This window comes from Geotrypetes seraphini, chromosome 16, assembly GCF_902459505.1.
Source record: "Geotrypetes seraphini chromosome 16, aGeoSer1.1, whole genome shotgun sequence".
NCBI lineage: Eukaryota > Metazoa > Chordata > Amphibia > Gymnophiona > Dermophiidae > Geotrypetes > Geotrypetes seraphini.
This window is the reverse complement of record NC_047099.1, coordinates 10684497-10710894: the sequence shown is the minus strand read 5'-3', so window position 1 is coordinate 10710894 and position 26398 is coordinate 10684497. Positions and strand designations below refer to the sequence as shown.

At 44.7% G+C, this 26398-nt stretch overlaps 1 protein-coding gene across 1 annotated transcript in view; it reads left to right on the top strand.

The window, feature by feature from the left end:
* The window catches only part of LPCAT4 (lysophosphatidylcholine acyltransferase 4), a 28148-nt gene extending 18653 nt beyond the window's left edge, over window positions 1-9495 (top strand). The window contains exons 9-14 of the mRNA XM_033925459.1: window positions 174-256; window positions 359-484; window positions 3269-3410; window positions 8388-8486; window positions 8600-8759; window positions 8998-9495. Of these exons, the coding sequence (XP_033781350.1) occupies window positions 174-256; window positions 359-484; window positions 3269-3410; window positions 8388-8486; window positions 8600-8759; window positions 8998-9221 (834 nt within the window). The 3' untranslated portion in view covers window positions 9222-9495. The remainder of the gene's footprint in view (window positions 1-173; window positions 257-358; window positions 485-3268; window positions 3411-8387; window positions 8487-8599; window positions 8760-8997) is intronic.
* Window positions 9496-26398: the final 16903 nt, after the last annotated feature.

The window sequence follows — 26398 nt, the reverse complement described above, 5'->3', positions numbered from 1 at the left end:
GGGTCCAGGTTAAGAACACTTGATCTAAGTACAGTTTATCTTTTATTTTTATAATTAATATGTCTTGCTTTAGTCTTGCTATATTATTGTTTTTGTGCAATTTTGTAACTTGCCTTGAGCTTGTCAGTGAGGTGTGTCCTCAAATAAAGTAATTTCTCTCTCTCTCTTTCTAGTTCATGCCAGTTTACCACCCAAATGAGGCGGAGAAGGCAGATCCAGCACTGTATGCAAGCAGGGTGCAGCGAGTCATGTCAGGGTGAGTAGATGAGGAAGGAGAGAGGTCAAAGGATCGTTTGGAAGGGAAGGAAAAGGGTTTTGTGCCAAATACAGCTCTCCTAATACTGTGCTGTTTTTCTAGGGCACTGGGAATCCCGGCTACTGACTATGAACTCATCGGTGATATGCCCGTGAGCCCCATTGGGCAGCTGAAGGTTGCTCTGGAATTGGGGCTTTGGGAGCTGGGCAAAATCCTGAAAAAAGCAAGGTGACTGACTTATTACTCCTACTATTAATTATTTCTATAGCGCTACCAGACACACGCAGTGCTGCACAGAGTCACAAAGAGTAAGAAAACAGTCCTTACTCAAAAGAGCTTACAATCTAAACAGGCAAGACAGACAAACAAGATGTCATGGATACAGTTAAGGGGAACGGTTAATCTGCTGGCTGGGTTGGAGGGCAGAGGGGAGTACAGGACAATCAAGCCATTGTGACATCACTGATGAGGTTGGCGTCAGCGCGCTGGATTGAAACACTATTTTAAAGCGCTTAGAACTGTTGGTGTCCCCGTTGGGAGGTGGAGGGAACCCCCACCATTACAGAGGAAACTAATTTTTCTATAAAAAACAGGAAAAAAGTCTGTTTCTTGTTTAATGGGGGGTTCCCCCCCAACACCCCCCACAATGGAAGTGCCAACAGTTCTAATAGGTGATTCCCCCCTACCCTCTCGGAGTGCTTTAAAATAGTATTTCAATCCAGCGCGCTGACGTCCTGCGCGCGATTGTCTCACGCCATAGCAGACACAGGCTATCTCAAATGTTCCCCTCGACCCTGAAGAAAAGTTTCATTTGAAACATGCATGTCGGGAGAGGTGGTATAAATGATAAGAGATAATCCACTATAAAGCTACGTGGGATTTATTTTATAAACAAGTTTCGATGAAGAATTATATGAAGTAAAAACTGTGAAAATATTTATAAAGCAATAAAAATCAATAAAATCTGGACTGACGAAGACGTTGGCAACTGGTAGCATAACGGGCCCGGCTGCGTTCTGAAGGTCCATAAAAAAATATAAAAATAAGAAATTAATATCATACATTTGTGGCTCCACTCAATGTGAGTTTGGGCTTCAGTGTTATGATAAATTTGAATGGTCTATTGTGAGATGCAATATAATTGAGTATCATACTTGTGGCATATATATATTTAATATTTAGAGGCATGGTTTGGACAAGAATAGGATGGGCTTCTGATTTGGATGTTTTCTGCAATAACCAAACATTTTAGAAAACATTCAGGGCATAGTTTGGGCATTTGGGGCTAGACGTGTTTTAACAATGAAAGTGTGGGACAGGCACATGGGATCTTAGGAAGAGGAGATAATGGATGCTGCAGATGGGCCAACTGGGTGGGCCATTTGGCCTTTATCTGCCATCAATAAAAATAATTTAAAAAAAAGAGTGTCAAAAAGGTGCTTGAACTGATCAGATGACCATCGGAAGGATGAAGGTATGACCCTCTCACACTTCTCCAGTGGTCATTGATCCCCTCCCAAAGATGTGAATGATCAGTATATACCTGCCTATGTGATAGCTTCACATGTTATGTCCTAGTAGAGCATCAAGCAAGTTCTTGGAGTAGCCTAGTGGGCAGTGTAGTGACCATAGAGATGGAAGCTCAGGCCCATATCCCACTCTTAACTACTAAATTTATGGTAGGATATGTGAGTCTACCGAAAATCCATCCAAATCCCATTGTACTTATATATAGGTGACACTTACAGGCATAAGGGCTATTAGTGTGGTGTGCAGTAGGTTTGGGGTGGCTTTTGGAGGGCTCACCATACAATATATAGGGGTTATGGTGAGATGCGTACCTGGGATTTTTTTATGTGAAGGTCACTGCAGTGCCCTCTAAGGTGCTCTGCTGGGATGTCCATGTAGCCAGTCTATTAAAAATGCTGGCCCCCTCCTAGATCCCAATGGCTTGTTTTGTATGTTTTTTTCTTTTGGGCGTGTTTTTTATTTTCATAAATGATTCAAAAAGATAGACACACTAAGGACAAGCACATCCAAGAAAAGACATTTTTTCTGTTTCGAAAACGGTCATGTTCGCCACTGGATTTTTGTGCTTGTTCCATAACACATCCAAACTTGGATTGGGACGTCATATCATAAATGCCCCGCCATGTCTCATAAACGTAGAAATGTGTGGAACAAACATAGTAAAACCTCAAAAATATACTTAAGAACATAAGAAGTTGCCTCCGTTGGGTCAGACCAGAGGTCCATCGTACCCAGCAGTCCGCACCCGCGGCAGCCCATCAAGTCCATGACCTGTCAGTGGTCCCTGAACTCATCCTATAACCTATCACTACTTCTATCTGTACCCCTCAATTCCCTTCTCCTTCAGGAATTTATCTAAACCCACTTTGAATCCCTGTATTGTGTTCTGTTCAATCACAGCTTCCGGGAGTGCTTTCCATGTGTCCACCACTCTCTGTGTGAAGAAGAACTTCCTGGCATTGGTTCTAAACCTGTCCCCTTTCAGTTTCTCCGAGTGCCCCCTTGTACTTGTTGTTCCCCACAGTCTGAAGAATCTATCCCTATCTACCTTAACTATTAGAGCTGGAAAAAAGCGTCACAAAAAAAATATATATACGAGGGATCTTCAAAACGTTTCCGTACTTTTATATTTTTTAAAAAACTATTTATTATATATCTCAAAGCAAATTACATCACCTTTCCACATAATCACCCTGTTTTGCCTGACTGACTAGTCACATGACATTCTACGACACGCCCTCTTACCACTTCTCCCACCCCAAGCATTTCCTGCGAAAATATGAAAGTGCAGAAACTTTTTGAAGAACCCTCGTCAATTTGTAAATGTGTCACTGTGTTATGTGTGTGACCCTGGGGAGTCACTTTCGCACCTGTAACTTTCATTCCCTGGTGGATGACTGGCCAGGACATTGGTGGGTGGGGATTAAAAGGGAGCGAAGGGGAAGAGAAAGTTGATCATCTTTCTTATCTCGGCAATGGTAGGTGCCTCCCCCTGATGGCAGAGAGCTGGGAGGGTCTGTTTATGGAGGGGACAGACCGGAGGCTTTCCAAGAAAGAGTTTGCAGATCAGCTGAACCTGACGGACTCCGTCACTACCTCCAAGGCATTCAACTACTTCCAGAAGGTAGGAAGAGGTCCAGGCATCCCCTAGTCCTCTGCCTCATTAATGTTTATGTTCCCAGGGCTGAGGCTGATATCCCTTCCACTACATTTCCCCCTTTTCTAGCATCCATCCCCCTGGGGGAGTGGGATTTGGGTGAGTGAGACACTCCTTTTCTTTTTCCCCTCCTTTTGCTGCTTCTCTCTCCTTGTACTCTCCTCTTGCCCCTGTCCTCCCTTTCCCTCCCTCTGTCTCCTGTTACTCCTCTCTCCCATACCCTCCTCACTTCTTTCCCCTCTCACTTCCATCCCCTCTCCCCGTAATCCTCCACTCTGCAATCACACACACACACACACACACACACACACACACACACCCACACCCTGGAGCATCTCCTCCCTTGCAAGTCAGGGCATGGCTGAGCTATGATTTTGCAAATTAAAGGTGCTGGGTGGATTCATGTTTGGCAAGTCCAGCAATTTTGAGCTCCAAAGGCAGTGACTATTCCTAGCCCTGTCACTTTCACACCTTGTTCCACAAGCTCTTTCCTAACAGAGGGAAGCTGGGCAGGGATAGGTTAGAGAGGGAAGGACCACTTTATACCTCTGTAACTGAGCAGGATACTTGAACTGCAGGAGCAGAGATGTTGAGTAGGGAGCAAAGGGGTTTAATACTGTACTTTTTGTTAAAATGTTGGAAAAATGTAAATGTTAGGTCCAGGATACAAGAACTGTTATAGATAAGTGTGCGTCGGTGGTACTTGAGGAGCTTGTTTGTTAATGTCAATTTATTTTTTACCGTTTTAACTGTCTTTTTTCCTCCTTGATCATGCTGGTGTGATTGGACTTCTTGCTATTATCGTTTGGAGTTCCTTTCTGTTTCAAATATTATATTGTTATGTACACTACTTTGGCCCACTTGTTGGAAAAAGCGGTTTCCGGCAATAAATATATTGCCGGAAATGTGATTCTGGAATGGAATATAACTTAAATAAATTAGAAAATGATATAGTTTGACATCCAGAGCCCATCCTTAACGGGTTGATGTCTGACTGCCAAATTGTTTAAGTTCTTCAATGCTCTGAGTGGAGTAGAATAAGAAGACGTGAATCATTTCTTTGTTCTTTCCAAAAATAGAAGGACTAGGGGGCATAGTAAGGGGGCAGACTGCTCTGGATGCCATCTTGACGGGGGCGCCAGCCTCTCTTCTTCTCGCTGCCCCCTCCTTGTGTACCTCTTGAAATGGTCACCGGCACAAGCAGTATCTTCCATCTCCTGCTCGCGCTGGCCTTGGCTCCTGATACCACTTCCGGGATCAGGATGTGACATCAGAAAGGAGCCAAGGCCTATGCCAGCAGAAGATGGAAGATGCTGCTTGTGCCGGCGGACATTTCAAGTGGTATGTGGAGGGGTGGTTCTCGAGCGGTGCGGAAGAGTAGGGCGGGCGCATGGCTTGGTGATGCTGGGTGCCTCCCTTCCTTGCGATGCTACTACTAGGAGGTACACAATAAAGCCACTAAATAGTCATTTAAAAACAAAATTTTCTCCTCATTCAATGTGTAATTAAGCTCTGGAATTTGTGCCAGAGAACGTGATAAAAGCAGTGAGTTTAGCGGAGTTTAAAAAGGTTTGGATAAGTTCCTAAATGCAAGCAGTGTCTCACTTCCAGTTCACCACACAATTGTTTCCCACGTACTCACCTTTATAGGACCCCCCCAGGGACCCCTGAAGAAGACTTTTTGTCAAAACGCAGACCGTGTTGGGTCCTGTATCCCTAGCGGACTAGGTCCTTTAAGGCTCTTATGTGGATGATTTACTTTTATGTGGATGATTTTAGTGTACCTTTGGAACTTTGATACTTTCAAATAAAGTCCATTTGGGAATATCGTCACTCCACAGGGTTATTTTGGTTTTCTTTAAAAGAAATGTCCAACAGCCATTATTAAGATGGACTTGGGAAAATCCACTACTTATTCCTGGAATAAGCAGCATAAAATCTGTTTTATTCTTCTGGGATCTTGCCACATACTTGGACCTGGATTGGCCACTGTTGGACACGATGACCCGTCATAACCGCGCGTGACAAATGCATGTCAACAATGGCGCACAGGACTTATGCGTGCCGGATTAAAACAGTTACTGTAAGCGCTCCGAGGGTGTGTGTGTGTGGGGGGGAGGAACCCCCCCCCATTAAACTTAGAAGTGTTCACGCTCCTGTTGGGGGGTGTGGGGGAGAACCCCCATTACAGAGAAAATTGCTCATTACCTCCCAAAACGAGGTAAAATGGCAGTTTCCTCTGTAATGTGGGGGGGTCACCCCCTCCACCCCCCCAAAGGGAACACAAACACATCTAAGTGTAATCTCCCCCCACACACCCCTCGGAGCACTCACTGTAACTCTTTTAATCTGGCGCGCATAAATCCTGCGTGCCATTGGCGGCGTGCGTTTGTTACATAGTAACATAGTAACATAGTAGATGACGGCAGATAAAGACCCGAATGGTCCATCCAGTCTGCCCAATCTGATTCAATTTAATATTTTTTTTTTTTTTTCTTCTTAGCTATTTCTGGGCAAGAATCCAAAGTTTTACTCGGTACTATGCTTGGGTTCCAACTGCCGAAATCTCTGTTAAGACTTACTCCAGCCCATCTACACCCTCCCAGCCATTGAAGCCCTCCCCTGCCCATCCTCCACCAAACGGCCATACACAGACACAGACCGTGCAAGTCTGCCCAGTAACTGGCCTAGTTCAATATTTAATATTATTTTCTGATTCTAAATCTTCTGTGTTCATCCCACGCTACTTTGAACTCAGTCACAGTTTTACTCTCCACCACCTCTCTCGGGAGCGCATTCCAGGCATCCACCACCCTCTCCGTAAAGTAGAATTTCCTAACATTGCCCCTGAATCTACCACCCCTCAACCTCAAATTATGTCCTCTGGTTTTACCATTTTCCTTTCTCTGGAAAAGATTTTGTTCTACGTTAATACCCTTTAAGTATTTGAACGTTTGAATCATATCTCCCCTGTCTCTCCTTTCCTCTAGGGTATACATATTCAGGGCTTCCAGTCTCTCCTCATACGTCTTCTGGTGCAAGCCTCCTATCATTTTCGTCGCCCTCCTCTGGACCTCCTCAAGTCTTCTTACGTCTTTCGCCAGATACGGTCTCCAAAACTGAACACAATACTCCAAGTGGGGCCTCACCAATGACCTACAGGGGCATCAACACCTTCTTCCTTCTACTGACTACGCCTCTCTTTATACAGCCCAGAATCCTTCTGGCAGCAGCCACTGCCTTGTCATACTGTTTTTTCGCCTTTAGATCTTCGGACACTATCACCCCAAGGTCCCTCTCCCCGTCCGTGCATATCAGCTTCTCTCCTCCCAGCATATACGGTTCCTTCCTATTATTAATCCCCAAATGCATTACTCTGCATTTCTTTGCATTGAATTTTAGTTGCCAGGCATTAGACCATTCCTCTAACTTTTGCAGATCCTTTTTCATATTCTCCACTCCCTCTTCGGTGTCTACTCTGTTACAAATCTTGGTATCATCTGCAAAAAGGCACACTTTTCCTTCTAACCCTTCAGCAATGTCACTCACATACATATTGAACAGGATTGGCCCCAGCACCGAACCCTGAGGGACTCCACTAGTCACCTTTCCTTCCTTCGAGCGACTTCCATTAACCACCACCCTCTGGCGTCTGTCCGACAGCCAGTTTCTGACCCAGTTCACCACTTTGGGTCCTAACTTCAGCCCTTCAAGTTTGTTCAACAGCCTCCTATGAGGAACTGTATCAAAGGCTTTGCTGAAATCCAAGTAAATTACATCTAGCATATGTCCTCGATCCAGCTCTCTGGTCACCCAATCAAAAAATTCAATCAGGTTCGTTTGGCACGATTTACCTTTTGTAAAGCCATGTTGCCTCGGATCCTGTAACCCATTAGATTCAAGGAAATACACTATCTTTTCTTTCAGCAACACTTCCATTATTTTTCCAACAACTGAAGTGAGGCTCACCGGCCTGTAGTTTTCTGCTTCATCCCTGTGACCACTTTTATGAATAGGGACCACATCCGCTCTCCTCCAATCCCCAGGAATCACTCCCGTCTCCAGAGATTTGTTGAACAAGTCTTTAATAGGACTCGCCAGAACCTCTCTGAGCTCCCTTAGTATCCTGGGATGGATCCCGTCTGGTCCCATCGCTTTGTCCACCTTCAGTTTTTCAAGTTGCTCATAAACACCCTCCTCCGTGAACGGCGCAGAATCTACTCCATTTTCTCGTGTAACTTTGCCAGACAATCTCGGTCCTTCTCCAGGATTTTCTTCTGTGAACACATAACAGAAGTATTTGTTTAGCACATTTGCTTTCTCCTCATCACTCTCCACATATTGTTCCCAGCATCTTTTAGCCTAGCAATTCCATTTTTTATCTTCCTCCTTTCACTAATATATCTGAAAAAATTTTTATCTCCCTTTTTTACATTTTTAGCCATTTGTTCTTCCGCCTGTGCCTTCGCCAAACGTATCTCTCTCTTGGCTTCTTTCAGTTTCACCCTGTAGTCCTTTCTGCTCTCCTCTTCTTGGGTTTTTTTATATTTCATGAACGCCAACTCTTTCGCCTTTATTTTCTCAGCCACTTGGTTGGAGAACCATATCGACTTCCTTTTTCTCTTGTTTTTATTGATTTTCTTCACATAAAGGTCCGTAGCCATTTTTATCGCTCCTTTCAGCTTAGACCACTGTCTTTCCACTTCTCTTATGTCCTCCCATCCTAACAGCTCTTTCTTCAGGTACTTTCCCATTGCATTAAAGTCCGTACGTTTGAAATCTAGAACTTTAAGTATCGTGCGGCCGCTCTCCACTTTAGCCGTTATATCAAACCAAACCGTTTGATGATCGCTTGTTTTAGTTGGTGTACCATTGGAAACGGGATACTGTGTTTGATTGTCCCAGTTTGGTGATGCTTATGCGCTCTTTGTCTTTCGGGATTAGGACGCTAGTGGCTGTGTTGATCTCCACGAGGTTATCCTGGTGTTGGCTACCCTTGATGCAGCGAGGAGTGCTAAAGATGTATCAGAGCTGGCCTTCAAGGTATTCCACGTCTCTGTGTCTGTCAATCTGTCCATCTCTCTCTCTCTCCTCCTCCTCTCTCCTTCTGGTTTGTGTCCCCTCTCCCTAACATGCTGTTCACCTTTCTTCCCTAGCTCTTTGCTGAGACACAGGAGGGAGATGAGAATGGTCCACGTTTATACGAAGAGGGATTCTCCACCATCCTTCACTGCCTGCTGGGGACCTCTCATCTGGAAAGCTCCAAAGTCTTTGCTGAAATCCATGAAGGAATGAGTGCAGCGGGATTATCAAAAGGTGTGAATCTTCTATCACTTAACACCCATTCATCAGCCCCTTTTTTGGTCCTGCACTTCACTTCTGTCTACCAACCCAAAACCTCTGTCAGCAGAACTTTCTACAAGAGGGAAAAACAACAGGGTGTCCTGCAGAACTACAGGTCCCAGGTTGCACTGGGGCAAAATGAACCTTGAGCAATGCCCCATTTCTCCAACTCATGCTTATCATTCTCTCTTTCTCTCCCCCCACCTTGCAGATGGATTCCTTGACTTCTCCCTGCACCACCCTTGCTACCGCCAGCTCTTCTGTTACTACCTAAGGCCCCCAGCAAGGGCCAAGAAGCGTCACCGCCATCCCCAGAAGCAAGAACTTCCCATTGCTACTGCTGTTGCCGCCTCCACTTCTTGGCCGAATGGAACCTGTACCCATACCAAGAAGTTGGAGAATGGGCGTGGGCCTGGACACCAGAAAGCCGAGTGAGCCTGTGCCACGATGACAGAGAGAACGAATGAACCTAGCAGCGGAACTCTCCCGGGGATAGTGATACCGCTACTGTCGCCAGCATCCACCCTCTTGCACCCCTCTGACTCAGGGCTTCAAAGATACACGCTGACTCTGGATCTTAAAATCACATCACGGAGCATTCACTGATTTGTTTGAAGACATTTTACTGATATATTATTTTATTTTCTTTTATAACAAAATGATATAACTTATATGCATCTATCTATCTATATATATATTTTTAAACTGATTTGGATTTTCCTTTCCACTGAATTCTACTTAGCTGGAGAATTGCTCCATAGGTTTTTATTTGTGGTGGTTGGAGGGCGGGGTAGATGCCTTTTTGCCTTTTGTTTGGGTCAATCTATGTCTAATTTATTTTCCATTGTGGCGGGAAGGAATTCTTTTTTTTTTTTTTAACTGAAAAACCACAGGAATTCCTGCAGTTTTTCTGTCAGATTTGCAGTCTCCTCCCCCCACTATTATTTCTTTCATAAAATGGTGAAGTACAGCTGGACTAGACAGGTTTCACCATTGGCCAACTTTCATGAGGAAGAGAGATTTAGTATATATTAAAAAAAAAAATAAAATAAAATATATATATATATATATATATATATATATATTCACTGTACTCAGCTTTTGTGACTAGAATGTGAATTTCCCAAAATCATGAATGATAAAGATTTTTGGGGTGGGGGAAGGGAACCCTTTTCGCCTGGTGCCCTAATCATATCATCCACCCTCGAGAAGAAAAATGGAGACACAGAGGACTTTCTAGATTTTCTTTTTTTTAAAAATTATTCACTTTTTGCATTCCAAATACAAGTCCCTGGACTCATCAGAAAAGGAGTGGAAGAAAAATGGAGGGAATCCACTGGGTGGCTTTGAAAACTCCTGCCATTTTCCTGGCAGGAGGAAGGACGTTATGCCAAAATTTCACCATGTCATGGATTTCCATTTGGCAAAGGAGATGGACAGGACTGCATTCTTAGGATGCCATGAGTTTTAGCATTTCATCATGCAGAAACACTTTTACCATTAGGTTCTGGTGCAAGGCCTTATGCCATGAAGCTCTTGCCCTGAGGTAGCTTTGTATGATAAAAAGCATGATGTACACCGCTTACCAGTGTATGAACTGTTCACAAAGGCAGGGAGATAGGAAGAGGAAAAGTTTAGGGACTAAGCTTTTCCTCTTGTCTCCTCCTTTGCTTACTACACCCTTTTAAAAATTGCTAATCGCTTCAATGGCTCGCAGCAAGTACATTGGGTTATCAATGGCAAAGTGGCAATGGAAGAGGAAGTTTAGGCTGTGGCGTTGTTGGTTTTAAAGTCTTCCTCAATTCTAAACGCCCCAAAACAGAGATGTGGCCATCACTTGACAAGACCACTCTTATCCAGGGACATTTGCCACCAGAAGAAGTTTTGAATCGCAGCACAGAACACACCCTGAGTTTCCTGTTCCATTATTGTTCTGTAGTAACAGACCCCTTCTCCCCCCCCCCTTTATGAAGCCATGGTTAGGCTTTTTTATCGCCGGCTATGGCGGTAAAAACTCTGACTCTTATAGAATTCCTATGAGCATCAAAGCTAATACTGCTGCAGCTGACGATAAAAAAAGCCTAACTCGGCTTCATAAAATGGTAGGGTTACCATATGGCTCCAGAAAAAGGAGGACGGATTGAGACATCCCGGTTTTACTTCTACTGAAAGCAATGGAAGTAAAACCCGGATGTCTCATTCTGTCCTCCTTTTTCTGGAGCCTTTTAAAAAGGGGGCAGAATGAAGAAGGAACTTGGAGCCAGACAAGCTGTGAAAATCTATGTTGGGAGTGTCAGCACAGCTTGTTCTTCCGGAGGGGGGGGGGGGGCTTTTTTCACCAGAATGAATGGAAGGTTGTTTCTGATTGTAACCCTTTATTTGGCATTGTTGCTCAAAAGCACCGTGTCTCCTATGGCTCTTATGGGAGATCTGCATCTCCAAATGCCTGTTACTTGGCAATGTTGCTCTCGTTCAATATCAAGTTACGTAAAGCAGCCAATTAAAGGGTTAATGTTGTGCATCACTAGTCCCTCCTGCTTTAATCCAAACCATTCTCAAAATCCCTCATCAGTACGATTAAAGAGGAAGTTTTTTAAAAAATGGATTTAATTCATATTAGAAAAGCACATCCTTGGCCAAGACACTGAGAATGTTTGAAAGGTTTCTGGATTCTTGTAATTTCCTTGTTTTATTGTATAAAGAAGGTAGAATGAATCCCAGAATCCTTTGGCTGGCTGGGAGGTATAATGAGATAGTCTGCAGTCTCCTGAAATTGGCTCATTAATTAATATACATGGAAAATATATATTTTCACCCTCCAATGTCCAGATGGCACATGCAACTGGTGACTTTTTTTTTTTTTTTTAAATAAACTCTGTTCAAAGGTCTTCAAAGGATCCCCACCTCCAACTTCCAATGAATGTCCAATGGCCATTCATCACCCCTCCCCTAAGAGTATGATTACAGGTCTCAGAATGCACTGGAATGGGGAGAGGAGAGGGATTGGAGTTAGTTCAAGGACAACTGGAACCGGAATTCTGTGGCATGGGAGGAGCCAACTGAAGACCACAAGTTCCAAAGTGCACTGAGAAAGGGGAGGAGTCATAAGTAATTGGAAATGTGAGTCCCAGAGTGCACCAGGATAGCACTCCCTCTCCTACTTCCCTGACATACTGCTGGTTATTGTGGGACAGCTCTCTGTGAGAAGGCTTTATGGGAGCAGTAGTTCTTTGGGTCTCCAGATGTGTTGTATGGAGAGAATTTTAACCAGCAGCCAGTAACTTTGCAACAGGCTCACACCAAGGAGGTTCCAGATCCTCAGGGACTGAGTCAGTCCTAGTTTTACCTTGTGTGCTCAGTTCTTCTTATGACGATAAAGGAGCATAAAACTATAAGTCCCAAAATGCACTGGGGTACTATAAGGACTAGTTTATCTATACAATGAGGATGGGGAGTGTGGCAGTGAGCATTTTTCATAAGCAGTGCCTTCCGCAGACACACACCTCCCTCACAGGGCTTGAAGGAAACCATAATTCTATTGCTGTCTCTCCATATACGATGCCATGTCTTTTCTTGTACGCTAATCACCCACAGGTTTATTCTCCTGGGTATTATTAATAAACAGAACTCTAGTTTTACAGTGGAACTGTGTTTGGGTTGTTGTAATCATTCCAATGGAAGGGCTGAGCCAGTAAATCCTAAGAATGGCAGGAAAGGCTGTCAGGTAAGATTTGCCTCTTTGTGGCTGATACCAAAATCTGCAATAGAGTAGACAACCCGGATGGTGTGAATAACATGAAGAAAGACCTAGCGAGGCTTGAAGAATGGTCTGAAATTTTGCAGCTAAAATTTAATGCACTTGGGTTGAAAAATCCCAAAGGAACAATACAGTATAGGGGTGAAGAACTTATGTGCATGACAGAACAGCGGGACTTGGGTGTGATTGTATGTGATGATCTTAAGGTGGCCAAACAGGTTGAAAATGTGATGATGAAAGCTAGAAGGATGCTAGGGTGCATAGGACGAAGCATGGCCAGTAAGAAAATGGAGATATTGATGCCCCTGTATAAGACTGATGAGACCTTGTGTACAATTCTGGAGGCCACACCTTCAAAAAGATATAAAAAGAATGGAGTCCGTCCAGACAGGAAGGCTACTAAAATGGTGTGTGGTCTTCATCGTAAGGTGTATGGGGATAGACTTAAAGATCTCAATCTGTAAACTTTGGAGGAAAAGCGGGAGAGGAGAGATATGATATGATAGATATGGTGTAAATGCGCATCAGTCGAGTCTCTTTCATTTGAAAGGAAGCTCTGGAATGAAAGGGCATAGGATGAAGTTAAGAGGTGATAGGAGTAATCTAAGGAAATACTTTCTTATAGAAAGAGTGGTAGATGCATCCAAGAAGAGGTGGTGGAGACAGAGACTGTGTCTGAATTCAAGAAAGCATGGGATAGGCACATGGGATCTCTTAGAGAGAGGAAGAGATAATGGTCGCTATAGATGGGCAGACCTATATCTGCCATCATGTTTCTATGTTAAAGGCTGGGCAATGACAGTCATAGATGCCAAATTACAGAGTTCCAGGCTGGAGATTTGGGGAGAGTCCTAGATTTCTGACCATCCTTTATGGAACTTGCAGCATTGAAGTCAATGGGCAGGATCCAGCACTACATATCCCATAGTGCTTTGGGATGCAATTTTAAAACCAGAATTGGCAAATCAGCCTGGAACTGGGTAACTCCACATCTATGGGCAATGCAACACACACAGACATGGTGCTGCACATAACCTGCCAGGAATTGATGGTAGGAACACAGAAGATGATGAGAGATAGAGATCAGTTGGCCTATCCAGTCTGCCTATACTACTACAGAAACATCTCTTCTACTCTCTGTGGTCCCTTCTGCACTTCTAAAGATATTGCTTTTGGTGTCTTGGGTAGCCATGCTTCATCAAGCACCCTGCACCACCCTTTTTCTCAGCTTGGAGAAAATACGGCTCAAGGGTAATATGACAGAGGCCTATAAAATAATGAGTTTAGTGGAAAGGGTAGATGTGAATTGTTTGTTTATCCAAAAATACTAGGATTACGGGACATGCAATTAAGCTACTAAGTAGTAGATTTAAAACAAACCGGAGAAAATATTTCTTCACATAACATGTAATTAAACTCTGGAATTCGTTGCCAGAAAATGTGGTAAAAAAACAGCTTAGCAGGGTTTTAAAAAAGGCTTGGATCATTTCCTAAAAGAGAAGTCCATAGAGCGTTATTGAGATGGCTTGGGGAAATCCACTGCTTATTCCTGGGATAAGCAGCATCAAATCTGTTTTACTACTTGGGATCTGGGTTGGCCACTGTTGGAAACAGATGGATCTTCGGTATGACCCAGTATGGCAATTCTTATGTCCTTGTAATCTAAACAGCCACCTGTGCAAGTATTTAAGTGCTTTGCACAGTGCTGTCCCAGAAGCAACTGCCATTGTGGGAGAGGAAAGGACTTAGAAGAGAGAGTGGAGAAACAGGGAGGCCAAGGTTCAAATTCTGCTGCTTCTCGCTTCATTCTTCATTGGTTCTAGGCCAAACCTAAGATATTGAGCTCCTTTTTGGCAGAGAAATATCTACTGTACCCAGACTGTTAACATGCCATGAGCTACGATTTGGATTCAGACTGGTTTCTCCCCCACTCGCTCATGGTTTTCAACCGGTCGTCAGGAATCAGCTGGCTTTTTCAGGATATTCACGATGGCTCTGCATAAGAGAGATTTGCACACATGGAAATTTAACTTATGCATATTCATTGTGGACATCCTGAAAACCCAACTGGCCCTCTGAGGGGTTGAAAACTACTGTATCTCTGGCCTGTGCCCCTTCCATTTGTCCCTAAACAGGAGGTAAGGGAAAGGGGATGAGATTTGAAATACTCCCTTTCTTTACTGGATCAGACCAATAGTATCCTGTCTTCACAGAGGTCAATCCAGGTCACAAGTACCTGTCAAAACCCCAAATAGTAGCAGCATTCCTTGCCACCAATCCAGGGCAAGCAGGGGCTTCTCCCATGTCTGTCTCAACAGCAGTTTATGGACTTTTCCTCCAGGAACTTGTCCAATCCTTTTTTTAAATCCAGCTACATTAACCGTTCTTACCGCATCCTCTGGCAACGCTTTCCAGAGCTTAACTATTCTCTGAGTGAAAAAATGCCCAGGTACTTATTTTGTACCTGGAGTAATGAAGGGTTAAGTGACTTGCCCCCGGGTCACAAGGAGCTGCAATAGGAATCAAACCCGTTTGCCTGGCTGCTGCACTGTTGGGTGACTCCGCTACACCTGTCGGTAAACCCCTTGCTGGATCAGCCATGTTGGTCTTTTTTTTTGCTTTCATCTGCTATTTTAACTGATCCAAGCAATTATCCTATGGTACAAGTGTATTTTCTCATGTTTCTTCTGAACATTTCCTCTTTGCAATTTCATATTATGACTCTTCGGTTTGAGAGTTGGGTTTTTTTTTTTTTTTTTACAGTAAATCTTCTTGAAGCCTGAGTCCCCCCCCCTGCAGTTAGAAACATAGAAACATAGAAAGATGACGGCAGAAAAGGGCTACAGCCCATCAAGTCTTCCCACTCTACTGACCCACCCCATTAAGTCTGAGTGCTAATGACCTAGTTCCTTAACTCGACCCTCGTAGGGATCCCATGTGGATGTCCCTTAAAATCGAGCACGCTGGTGGCCTTGATCACCTTGCACCTGCACCGACAGCTCACCAGGTCGTGCAGGTGCAAGGCCGGAGGGTTAGGATATTGATGTGAAGATAGGACTTCGATGAGAAACCTAGGGGGCAAGGGGGCCCCTTCTGGTGATTAAGGCAGGTCATGACCTGTTGGGCCACCGCGGGGGCGGACTGCTGGGCGGGATGGACCTCTGGTCTGACCCGGCAGAGGCACTGCTTATGTTCTTATGTTCTTAAGTTTGTTCCAGTGATCTACCACCCTTTCTGTGAAGAAATACTTCCTGGTGTCACCACTAAATTTCCCTCCTCTGAGTTTGAGCGGATGCCCCCTTGTGACCGAGGGTCCCTTGGGAAAGAATATGTCGTTTTCCACCTCGACACGACCTGTGACGTACTTGAATGTCTCAATCATGTCACCCCTTTCCCTGCGCTCCTCTAGAGTATAGAGCTGCAGTTTGCCCAGTCTTTCTTCGTATGAGAGACCCTTGAGTCCAGAGACCATCCTAGTGGCCATCCGTTGGACCAACTCAGCTCGAAGCACATCTTTCCGGTAATGTGGCCTCTTTGTAGACGAACTGAAAGGCACATCTGAGATCTGAACCAGGGTTGTCTCAGAGTCCAAGCAAAAGTCATATCTCTAGCATAAGTGTTGGAACGGGAGAGGCCACTGGGGCCATAGCTTCCTCAAAAATTAGCGGTCAGAAGAGTCAGTTATGGCTCTACTCCCCCACCCACCTCATCCCGGCTGCTGTAATTTTAAATCTTTGGCCAGCCGCCATGCAGCATCACTGCAGAATGAAGACTTCTGGGGCAGGCCTGCTCGTTGATGCTACGTGATGGCTGCTGGAAGATTTAAAAATTACAGCGACTAGGGAAGGTAGGTGGGGGAGTCAGGAGCTGGAGAAAGAGGTCGTGCCACAGGAGAATTTGGGCCCCCCCCCAACGAAAAAGCATTCCACTGCTTATGATCTGTAGAACAGTGGTTTTTAACCAGCGTGTCACCAAAAATCTGACAGACAGCATGCTTATGCTTTTCTTAACAGCCATGTTTGTGGAGGGTTGGAGAGAGATGAGAACTAGGAAATCAAGTGCTTGAAATCTCCATAATTAGTCCCTCCTCCTGTCCCCAACCCCAGCTAGAAATGGTACAGGCCTCTGGCCCAGCTTTTTTCTCCACCCTGGCTGTCACCACCATTTTATCATGGATAGCAACAATTAAATGATATACAGCGGGGTTTTCCCCAATGTGTTCATTTGTGAATTGAAGTGTTCAGTGTCTCAACATTGTCTATAATGTGTATCACAACAGAAGAAAAGTTGAAAACCATTGCTCTAGACCAGTGTCCCGCAAACTTTTTTGAGCCACGGCACAGTAAACCTAGTGGCTGCGGCTCGAGGCATCCAGAAGCACGCTGACACGATGATGTCACACACAGGCGTGATGTCATCTCATCGACGCATGCACGAAGGCCTTCCAGATGGGTCCTGAACTGCCAGTGGGGGAGTGCTGGCAGGGAAGATGCGCGGAGAGAAGGAGAGGCGCTGGCACTGGATGATTGCCTCCAGGACATGCCTCTCGCCATGAGAGGCACATCTTGTAGGCAGTCAGCCTCCTCCCCAGCGTCTTGTGGCACACCTCAAATCACAGGAGGCACCCAGTTTGCAATACATTGCTCTAGATCAGGATATACCCAGCCAGTCAAAACCTCAGAATATCTGAAATGAATATGCAGCATTAAGATTTGCACATAAGGTAGGTAGTGCATGCAAATTTATCTCATGCATATTCATTGTGGATATCCTGTAAATCTGACTAGCTAAGTATGTCCCAAGGATTGGGTTTAGAACCCTTGCTCTAGATCAGCGGTCTCAAACTCAAACCCTTTGCAGGGCCACATTTCGGATTTGTAGGTACTTGGAGGGCCGCAGAAAAAAGAGTTAATTTCTTATTAAAGAAATGACAACTTTGCATGAGGTAAAACTCGTTATAGTTTATAAATCTTTCCTTAATTGCTCCTGATAATTTCAGCTATACACAGCTGAAAGCAGTGCAACTTGCAGAAAGTGAAAAACTATCAAAGTATCAACTGCAAGAGACAAGATTTTAGACCAACTATTTTGAGGCCCTTGCTATTATAAAGAATGATTCTTTATGGAAAACTTGTGCCTTTAAGTGTCCAATGGTCACATCCGCAACCGCCTTCAGCTCTCACCTCAGTGGACATACACACAAGCTGTACTGCTTCCAATGGTTACCTTACGTTCTGGAACGCTGCCCGCCTCACTGCTGTAACCTCATGCAAGCACTTTCCTGCGGCTGCATGCGATTGGATTCCACCTCACAATCGCGTACAGATGCAGGAAAGTGCTTGCGTGAGGTTACAGCGACTGCCGGACACTTAAGCACATCTTTTCCATAAAGAATCATTCTTTATAATACCGAGAGCCTCAAAATAGTACCTGGTGGGCTGCGGGTTTGAGACCACTGCTATAGATCAATGACAAATCCAAATGAGTATCTTTGTTCAGATAAAGAAGAGGAAATATTTATTTATATGGACTACTAGATATTGGTTCAGTTACTGTTTAGCCTTTTACTTCTCCTTAGGACTCTGTTACTCAGATCTCTCTTCGGATGCCGAGTTAGTGTCAGAATACTGAAATCCCAGGAGTGATCAGTGGGGTCTTTCTGGAGCTTCTCTTCTGTGGCTAGTGAAGCTATTGTCAATGAGCCTTCCTGACCTGTTTTCAGCATCATCATTTTTGCTACAGAACCCCCTTCACCATGGTCCAGGTTGGCTTGGGAGGACTTCCTTTTATTTTTGCCCCTTTGGGTTTGGTCACAATCTGACTGGGGTACAGTGGGCACTTTGTCATCACCCTCTGCTGTACACTCCACACTCCTAGGTCTGGCTTCAGCCTCATCATCTAGAAAAAGGCTGCTAGATTGGCAGTATGAATGTGAGGCAGAAGAAGTTTGAATGTCCCTCCTTGTTTCAATTGGGTGGCAACATTGTTGTTTGAAGGTGGAGGCTGAGTCAATGTCAGGAAGATGATGTCGACCAGAATTCTGCAGAAGATTCTCCTGGTCATCTGGAGGCTGCTCATCCTCACTAATCTCAGACTTGAAACCTCCCTCTTGAAAGGTTAGCTGTTCTTGTTGAACCCAACCATTTCTTGCACTGATGTCATCGGCAGAGTCAAGGTTCTCTTTTTTCATGAGTATGATATTCTTTTCACCTGTTTTTTGTGATTGATTTATTGTAGATGTCCGTGTTTGTGGTTGCTTTTTGGGCTGATGGCTCAGTTTCATCTCCTCTTCACTAGCTGGAGGTTCTAGGTTTTCTTCCTCTGGATCTTGAGCCAAAGATGAGTCAAGAATGTTATTTTCTTGCTCTGAACCTTCTTGTGTAGTATTGTGATGGAGCAGTCCAGAGGTGTATATGTCATCACCATTCTCATGGTCACCACCATCATCTTGATCAGGTTTAAATGAAACTGTGGAATGTAAAGAACCCGAAGCCTCCTGCAAAGTACTGCAACTAGTCCTAGGTGAACATGCTTCGTTCAGTTTCACAGACCTGCTGCTGTTGTTGCACTGTCTAGGAGGCAGGGTCATTGAACACATTACTTCCATTTCAGAATCAATTATCTCCAATATGGCATTGCCGGTTCCCTCACTTAGAGCCACTGTCTTGCTCTCCAGGCTGTTGGTATGAAATGTATAGGGCGGGCTATTGTTTTTTTCAAGGACTGTGGTGCACAATGGTGTCACAGTTGTCTCCTTATGCCAGCCCTCTTGTTTGATACCTTCATCAAACATATTCGTACTGGAGGGTCTAGAATTGACTGTGTTGCTGAACAGCTCCTCCTTGGGGTTCTTTGAAGTTCCCTTGGGGCTTAGCTCTTCTGAACTATGGTCTTCAGGTCCCTTTTGGTTGCTGTTGGTTGGTGGAGTTGAAGTGATTGAACATGGAGAATCTGGTTTTGGTTGGGAGTTTCTAGTTGGAAAGCTTTGCTTTTTATCTTCTTTGAAGCAGCCCAGGGATTTTGAGGTTGATATGCTTTGCAAATCCATGTTGGGATCTAAGATTAGAGCTTGGTGGTCTTGAAACCGTGTGTTGCTGTTGCATGCAGGTGAAGATTCGGTCAACTGATGAATATACTCTGAATGGGAATTTAGGTTGTCGGACTCCTGCAAATTTTGTTCTTGACTCACACATGCAGTGGGAGGTGGAGCAAGAACACTAGTTAAGCCCATGAAGACCTTAGCATTGGGGGCCAAGGGTAATTGTGGCCCTCTTTGATCTCCATCTTGTGTTGGAGGTGTGACACTGGCACATTCCCGGTTCATTCTAATTTCTGGACCTTGATCTTCTTCCTGCTTAAGTCTTTGTTGGCAGCTGTCAGGTGTGGTATGGCAAATAGCCTCAGGAGCTCTACAAGCCCATTCAAAATGCAAAGTGCCTACCTCCAGATGAGGGTTTTCTTCCTGTGTGACAACAGATTCCAAGGCAACTGGACAGGTCAAAGTCATATAGGCTTCATGGTTCTGTGCTTCATACTGTTCAGTTGATGATTTTATTGGTGAATTAAGGGAACACACATAGTCCTCAGAGTTTTGTTTGCCTTCTTGCAACATTTCATTTTCTCTAATGGACTCAGTTGATAAGGAAAATGGAGACGCCAGATGCACAACAGGTTTAGTGAAATTTAGTTGATAGTGATGGCTTCCAGCTTCACTACCATACTTGACTGAAGGTTCTTTGTCCTCCAGAACTGTGGAGGTATATGTTTCTTGACACTGTCTACCCTTTGCTGTAATGCACTGGGAAGGAGCAGTCTCCTGGGATTGCAGATCAATCACACCATCTCTTTCTGCCATTGGGTTACAAGATTCCTGTTGGCCACTAGAATCGATAGGGGTATACCTGGCACAGATCAAGTGTGGCTTTGAGTTACATTGAGTTGTTGGCCACTCCTGACTTCTATCATGCCCACTTAATGGAATAGATGAAGATACAAGGGGATGAGCCACTGCTACCTGGGAATCAGTACTGTTTCCATGACACTCATTTCTCTTGGAGACACCGCAATAAGTCAGAGATCCAGTCATAGTATGAGCTATGTCCAGCTTGGAATCATATTTACTTTCCAGTTGCTGCTGGTTTCCTTTCTCTACAGGGAGCTTACTGATGGATCTCCCTGTAAAGTAAGTGACTTCTGACATAGAACCATTAGCTTCTAGCTGCTGCTGCTGCTGCTGCTTGCTTTCACCTAGTGCATTATGTTCCACTGGTGTGGTGAAAGTCATCCTAATCTCATTGCCTACTGGTTGAATTCCATTTCCTGGACCACATTTGGTAAGCGATGCCACCAGTGAAGATTTTGAATCCACTAGGACTGACAAAGAGTATCCTGAAGGTGCCAGTTGGCTCTTTTCTCTTACTTCATGTGTTAGATCTGGTGCTCCTGAAATTGATAAATTAAACATGTGTTGAGGGGGATGAGCCAGAGGCTGAAGATGTTTGGCATGGTTTTGAAGAGAACTGGACTGTGATTGAATATGATTGTTCTGAGATTGAAAATGATTGTCCTGGGGTTGACTTTGAATATTGTTGAGCTGTGGATGACTAGCCTGAAGTTTAGGTTGATGGATCTGGTTTGGAAGATGTCTGTCTTGGAGTTGAAGACTTCCATCTTGGTCAGGTGGTGATATGAGCGATTCCAACCCCTTCTCGCTCAGGATATGGGCCAGCTGCTGGGAGCTTATTTCTTGATTATAATCTCGTAATTGAGCAATGGTTGATGAAGACAGAGAATGCAGTCTGGACTCAGAGATTCTTGATTGGCTGCCTTGGATGACTTCATGGTCACCAGGGCATGATAAGTCCTCAGCACTGAGATTTCCCACTAGAATCTCCTTACTTCTTCCCTTGCTTCCTGGGACTGCAGATTTTAAGGTATTAATGATTCCTTCCAAACTTTTTTTATCTATTCCCATATCTCCTTCCCGAGATTTTTCATCATTTGATACCAATGGAGAAAGCAGCGTTGACTGCATTGGACTGTCCTGCCAATGTTGTATAATTTTGGTCTCCAATGCCTCTGTTTTGCTGATGCTACCGCTTCTTCGGCCTTTCTCCATGGAAGCCATCTGCATCGTGGGAACTATGGCACAGGTTTTGGGAAAAAACAGTGTTCCCTGTGAACACTGTGCTTCACGACCTTCACTCTGACCTCGTCCATCTGATGCAGATGAGTCTAGACTACCTGAATGTGACTTGTGCTGCAGAAGGTTAGATTCCAGAGCTAGTGTGCCCATGCCGGGCTGAGGTTGCCTCTTTATGATGAAGTTTCCTCCTTGAGTTTGGGGAATCCTAGGGCTAAGTTTAGCTTCCAGTAGTCTGGAGGAATCTTCGGAGCTGAGGGAGGACCTCTTCATCCCATAACTTGTGGAAGACCTTTGAGACCCAGAGAAACCGGGGCTCCTGCTGGTGTACACTTTGGAATCATCATCTTCCTCGTCAGACTGGTAAGGAGTGGATGTGAACTGAGGGCCACCACAGCAGCAGTCCTGAGGAGTATCTCCTTCTGAGGAACACAAGAGTCTCTTCTGCACCAGCTGTGAAAGACAGGTGTGACATGGGTCAAGGCTCAGCATGCCAAGTATGTATTAGATTGATTTATTTTAGTATTTATATAGCACTTATAGTCTAAGTGGTTTACAGTCAGGTACTCAAGCATATTTCCCTATCTGTCCCGGTGGGCTCACACTCTTCCTAATGTACCTGGGGCAATGGGGGATTAAGTGATTTGCCCAGGGTCACAAGGAGCAGCATGGGATTTGAACCATAACCTCAGGGTGCTGAGGCTATAGCTCTAACCACTGTACCACTCTAGAAATCAGAATGTAATAAAAGTGAGTCAAGTCTAGGACAATGAAGCCATTGTGATATCACTGATGAGGTTGGCTCTTATTGGTGGAATGAGACATTATGATGTCACAATACCAGCTCTGGTTACCAGAGACTGAAACTTTTCACACTATTTATTTATTCAGTTTTCTATTCTGTTCTCCAGGAGAGCTCAGAATAGTTTACATGAATTTATTTAGGTACTCAAGCATTTTCCCCTGTCTGTCTGTCCTAGAGGGCTCACTCATCTAATGTACCTGGGGCAATGGGGGATTAGGTGGCTTGCCCAGGGTCACAAGGAGCAGCATGGGATTTGAACCCACAACCGCAGGGTGCTGAGGCTGCAGTTCTCACCACTGTGCCACAAAGATGAATCAGGTAATATATTTTTCTGACCCTATGAGTTGACAGCACTTCTGCTTGGGTTCCTTCTGCACCCTCACCTCGCTGGTCTCCACCTCTCACACTTCCATGTCCTCGCTCTCAGCATTTCCCTGCTTTCTAAACTCTTAAGGTCCCGCTCTGTGAAAGTGACTCCTGTTTTCCCTTTGTATGCAACCACTTACCTCATCCACAGTTAGGTTTTCTTCCTCCTCCAACTCATCGGTGAGACTAAGGGGGTCTCTCTCCTTCTCTGGGGACAACAGCTCTGCCAGGAATCCTGGGTGAATTATGGCCTCCACCTAAAATAGGAAGGAGAGCCTTGAAGTGGCAGAGGATATTTCATGGCAGGACTGAGATGCGCTGGTAGAGTTACTGTATGTGTGAGGGTCTTGGTATGGAATGAGGTACAAGGCAGGAATGAGGTACAGTAGTAGATGCTGCTGCTCAGGGTTGCTGTTTGTTACCTTTGATACAAAGGCGTCAATGTCACAGAGACGGTGAATGTAGCTGAGGAGCTCCTGGTCAGATGCTGGCTCCTCTTCTTCCTCCTTCTCTTGGGCATTCTCTATGTCCTCTGCTATCCTGGGCTTCAGCCCATCCATGATTTCTATGTATTGTGCCACCGCCTCTGGCGGCACCTCCTTGGCCACCATCTGTGCTACGGCTCGTGCTGCTGGTCGGCGCTGTCTTCGCTTGGGCTGGGGGGCCTTGGCTGTTGCCTTTTTGGGGAAGTACACTGGTTGGATGGAGTCAAGTGGAGGAAAGAAATGAGTAAGGTGCCCCCAAATTACAAACACAGCTCATGCCCCTCAAAAAGTCTTGACTTCTGCAGAGGGCAAATAGAATTTGAAACCTAGGTTCTACTTGGTGAAGCTCACATCATGCAACAGTCAACCTGGAATCATATAAGCTGTTGAGTGCTCAGTGAGATCACAGCCTGGGCTTCTTGCTCCAGTTTCACTCTGCAGAAGCCTTAGGGGTAAGACATTTAAATAATTGCACAGAGATTTATGAACAAGGAAGGCCCGTGCTGCACCTGGGACAGACCTTGCTGTCTGGCGACCTCTGCTGTGGCTGGTGATTCACGCTTTGCATCAGGGAGCCGCAGGGCTGATGGCAGCACTGGTGGATGCTGGTACTGGGAGCTGAGCTGCACTTTCTGTAACTGCAGCTCTTCTTCTTCCTCAAACTCCATGAACCTATGAAAATGTAAAAGTGTGACAAGAAATCCCATTTGATTGTGGCTATAAGATTAACACAGAGATATAGATGTGAGGCTGGACCAGCCAGGTACTATGGGATGCTCATAGATGCTTTCCAATGAACTCGGATGCCTGTACAAATTAAATGGGTTGTGTCAGATCATGACATAAATTTAGATTCCTGGAAAAAAATGGGCAAGGTGGGAGGCCTGTCCTGAAATACGATGTCTGGGATAGAAGCATAGCCTCAAACTGGATGCACTAAGACCAGTCTCAGCTTGACAGGGTTTCTGACCGCTGTGCTCACTGGGTAAGCAATCTAGCTTCATCTTTTAAGTGTCAACCTCAATGCTCCGTTAAGATGAACATTCTGATATTCAGACAGACATTGGACTCTGTCCCCAGGATTCTATAAAGTTATAAGCCCACATTTCTGACGAGCGTGCAAAATTTGGGTGCGCACTTATGACATAGTTCCAGCTGCATGCCTAACATAATTGTTAAATGAAATGCCAACTGGCCTTAAGAGCCCTTATGTGGCATTAAACAGTGCTAACTAGAACTAATTTCTAGTTGGCTCCAAAGTGCAATTACATGTATTATTCTATAAATTTAGGCCTGGATTCGCTAAATGGCGCCAAGATCAGTGGCCGCTGATCATGTGTCAATCATGCAATGGCACCATTTAGAGAATTGCACCATCAGGAAACTTAGAAACATGACGGCAGATAAAGGCCAAATGGCCCATCCAGTCTGCCCATCCGCAGCATCCATTATTTCCTCCTCTCCCTATTGGCTAAGGCTCTTAACATTTGCATCTCCTCTTCCTATTGGCTAAGGCTCTTTACACCTGCATTGTGATGTCGTAGAACATTATGGAACTGTTCAGAGTCATAGAAACATTGTAACATGATGGCAGATAAAGGCCAAATGGCCCATCCAGTCTGCCCATCCGCAGTAACCATGATCTCTTCCTCTCTCTAAGAGATCCCACGTGCCTATTCCAGACATTCTTGAAATCAGACACAGTCTCTGTCTCCACCACCTCTACTAGGAGACTGTTCCACACATCTACTACCCTTTCTGTAAAAAAGTATTTCCTTAGATTACTCCGGAGCCTATCACCTCTTAACTTCATCCTATGCCCTCTCATTCTTGAGCTTTCCTTTCAAATGAAAGAGGCTCGACTCGTACGCATTTATGCCACATAGGTATTTAAACGTCTCTATCATATCTCCCCTCTCCCGCTTTTCCTCCAAAGTACACAGATTGAGACCTTTTAGTCTGTCCCCCTACGTCTTATGACGAAGACCACTCACCATTTTAGTAGCCTTCCTCTAAACTGACTCTGTAACAAAATTTTTATTTTCGGAGAGGGTGGTTGATGCCTGGAATGAGGTCCCGAGGGAGGTGGTGGAGAGGAAAGCGGTGACAGAGTTCAAAAAAGCGTGGGATGAACACAGATGATCTCTAATCAGAAAATAATGGTATATATTGAAGAACTATGGCCAGTACTGGGCAGACTTGCACGGTCTGTGTCACTTATAGGCCATGCAGTTGAGGATGGGCTCCAGTAGATGCACAATACCGGGCAGAGCTCTGGGTTTCTGGCCCAGAAATATCTAAGAAAAAGAACAATTTAAATTAAATCATTAAATTATAGAGAGTGTTATGTTTGGGCAGACTGGATGAACCATTTACTATGTTGGTTTTTTTTGAAGGTGCAGCCTCCAGAATTGTACACAATATTCTAAATGAGGTCTCATCAGAGTCTTATACAGAGGCATCAATACCTCACTTGGGACCCATCCCTAGGGCACTCAGTTTATTTATTAAACGTCTGTGTGGAACACTGTCAAAGGCTTGGCTATAATCTAGCGCTCTCCCTCAATCCAATTCTCTGGTCACCCAGTCAAAGAAATTGATCAGATTTGTCTGACAAGACCTACCTCTAGTGAATCCATGTTGAAAGATAGGCGACAGAAATGTAGGTCAGGGTTTTCAAGGCCTATATTTCTGGCACCTATCTTTGCCATGAATTGAGCCTACTTAGGCAGTTTACGGCACCCAATGCCACTTCCGGCATTAGTCAAACCTATACTGGCATTAGGCGCCGGTAGGCGCTTCCAGAGATGTGATCTGGCGCCTTTTCTGTAGGTGCAGGTAGGCGCTTTAAATTTAACATCACTTGCCATTTCAAACGACATTTCCCAATTAACTTAGGTGCCAGCAGAGCGCCATTTATAGAATTTCCCTCTTAGCACCATGGGTGGGACACGGGCATATTTTGCAGTTGAACGCATGTTATATACAGACAATCCCCAAGTTGAAGACGCCCAACTTAAGTACAACTCATACTTAAGAACACGGATGCGGCATCAT